The following is a 1,882-nucleotide window of genomic DNA, read 5'->3' as shown; positions in this document are numbered from 1 at the left end:
GCGAGCATTATTTGGTCGACGGCAGCAGGGTGTATAAGGGAGGCTGCGAGAGAGGTATTAGGGATCTCGACGGGTATCTCTGGCAAGCACAAAGGAGAATAGTGGTGGAATGAAGTGGTCCAAGGTAAAGTAGAAGCGAAGAAGGCAGCATACCTAAAATTAGTAGGGAGCACAAGTGAGGAGGAGAGGAGAGTGTACATGGAGGGGTATAAGGTAGCTAGGAAGAAAGCTAAGCTGGCAGTCACGAAGGCTAAAGTTGCAGCCTATGGCCGTATGTACGAGGAACTGGGGGGGAAAAGGCGGAGAGAAAAAGTTATTCTAGCCGGCGAAAATGAGAGAGAGGAAGGCCTATGATTTGAACTAAGTGAGATGCATCAAGGACGACGTTAGTAGAGTATTGATGGAAGATGCTCAGATTAAGAGGAGATGGTAGACTTACTTTCATGAACTTCTGAATGAAAAAGGGGATCGGGATATTATGCTAGGTGAACTGGAGCATTCCGAGAGTCACCATGACTTTGGGAACTGCATGCGCATCGAGGTTGAGGAGGTCGTTATAGTTATGTGTAATATGAGTAGGGGCAGAGCGACCGGGCCAGACGAAAATCAGATTGAATTTTGGAAGTGTGTGGGCAGAGCAGGCTTGGAGTAGCTGAATGGGCTATTTAATATTATTTTTAGGACGAAGAGGATGTCGGAAAAGTGGAGGTGGAGTACGGTGGTTTCATTGTATAAGAACAAAGGTGATATCCATAGTTGTAACAATTATAGGGGTATCAAATTTCTGAGTCATACCATGAAAGTTTGGGAGAGGGTGGTTGAAGCGAGGGTGGGGAGGACAGTATCTATATCTGACAACTAGTCTGGGTTCATGCCGGGTCGTTCTACTACGGAAGCAATACACCTTATTAGGAGGTTGGTGGAGCAGTACAGGGAGAGGAAGAAGGATCTTCACATGGTATTTATTAATTTAGAAAAAGCGTACGATAAGGTTCCTAGAGAAGTTCTCTGGAGATGCTTAGAGGCAAAATGCGTGTTGGATGCCTACATTTGGGCAATTAAGGACATGTATGATGGGGCTAAGACTCGGGTTAGGACGGTAGGAGGTGACTCTGAGCAGTTTCCTATTGTTATGGGATTACACCAAGGTTTTGCACTCAGCCCGTTCTTAATTGCCCTGGTGATGGACGCGTTAACACACCATATTCAAGGGAAGGTGCCATGGTGTATGTTATTCGCCGATGACATATTTCTGATTGATGAGTCACGAACCAGTGTTAACGAGAGGTTAGAGGTCTGGAGATAGGCCCTTGAGTCTAAGAGTTTCAAGCTGAGCAGGACGAAGACGGAATACCTGGAGTGTAAGTTCAACACTGAACCAAGGGAAGTAGGCGTGGAAGTGAGGCTTGAATCACAGGCCATACCAAGTAGTGGAAATTTTAAGTACCTTAGGTAGGTTATCCAGAAGAGAAGAGAGATTGAAAAGGATGTCACACACCGTATTGGGGTGGGGTGGATGAAGTGGAGGTTAGGATCTGGAGTCTTGTGTGATAAGAGAGTACCACCGATACTCAAAGGTAAGTTTTACAAAGCGGTGGTTAGACCAGCCATGATGTATGGGGTTGAGTGTTGGCCTGTTAAGAACTCACATATCCAGAAGATGAAAGTAGCAGAAATGAGGATGTTGAGGTGGATATGCGGTCACACTAGGATGGATAAGATTAGGAATGAAGATATTCGGGAAAAGGTGGGTGTGGCTTCCATTGATGACAAGATGCGGGAAGCGAGGCTCAGATGGTTCGGACACGTTCAAAGGAGAAGCCCAGATGCTCCGTTAAGGAGGTGTGAGCGGCTGGCTTTGGAGGGCACAAGAAGAGGTAGA

General features: G+C 46.3%; 1 protein-coding gene across 1 annotated transcript; it reads left to right on the top strand.

The window, feature by feature from the left end:
- The first annotated feature begins 871 nt into the window (after positions 1-871).
- LOC138904710 (secreted RxLR effector protein 78-like) lies at positions 872-1,306 on the top strand. Its single transcript, XM_070193216.1, has one exon. It carries the CDS (start codon positions 872-874, stop codon positions 1,304-1,306), a length of 435 nt encoding a protein of 144 aa, XP_070049317.1.
- Positions 1,307-1,882: the final 576 nt, after the last annotated feature.

This window comes from Nicotiana tomentosiformis, chromosome 2, assembly GCF_000390325.3.
Source record: "Nicotiana tomentosiformis chromosome 2, ASM39032v3, whole genome shotgun sequence".
Lineage (NCBI taxonomy): Eukaryota > Viridiplantae > Streptophyta > Magnoliopsida > Solanales > Solanaceae > Nicotiana > Nicotiana tomentosiformis.
The sequence above is the reverse complement of the archived record's forward strand: the minus strand, read 5'-3'. Positions and strand labels throughout refer to the sequence as shown.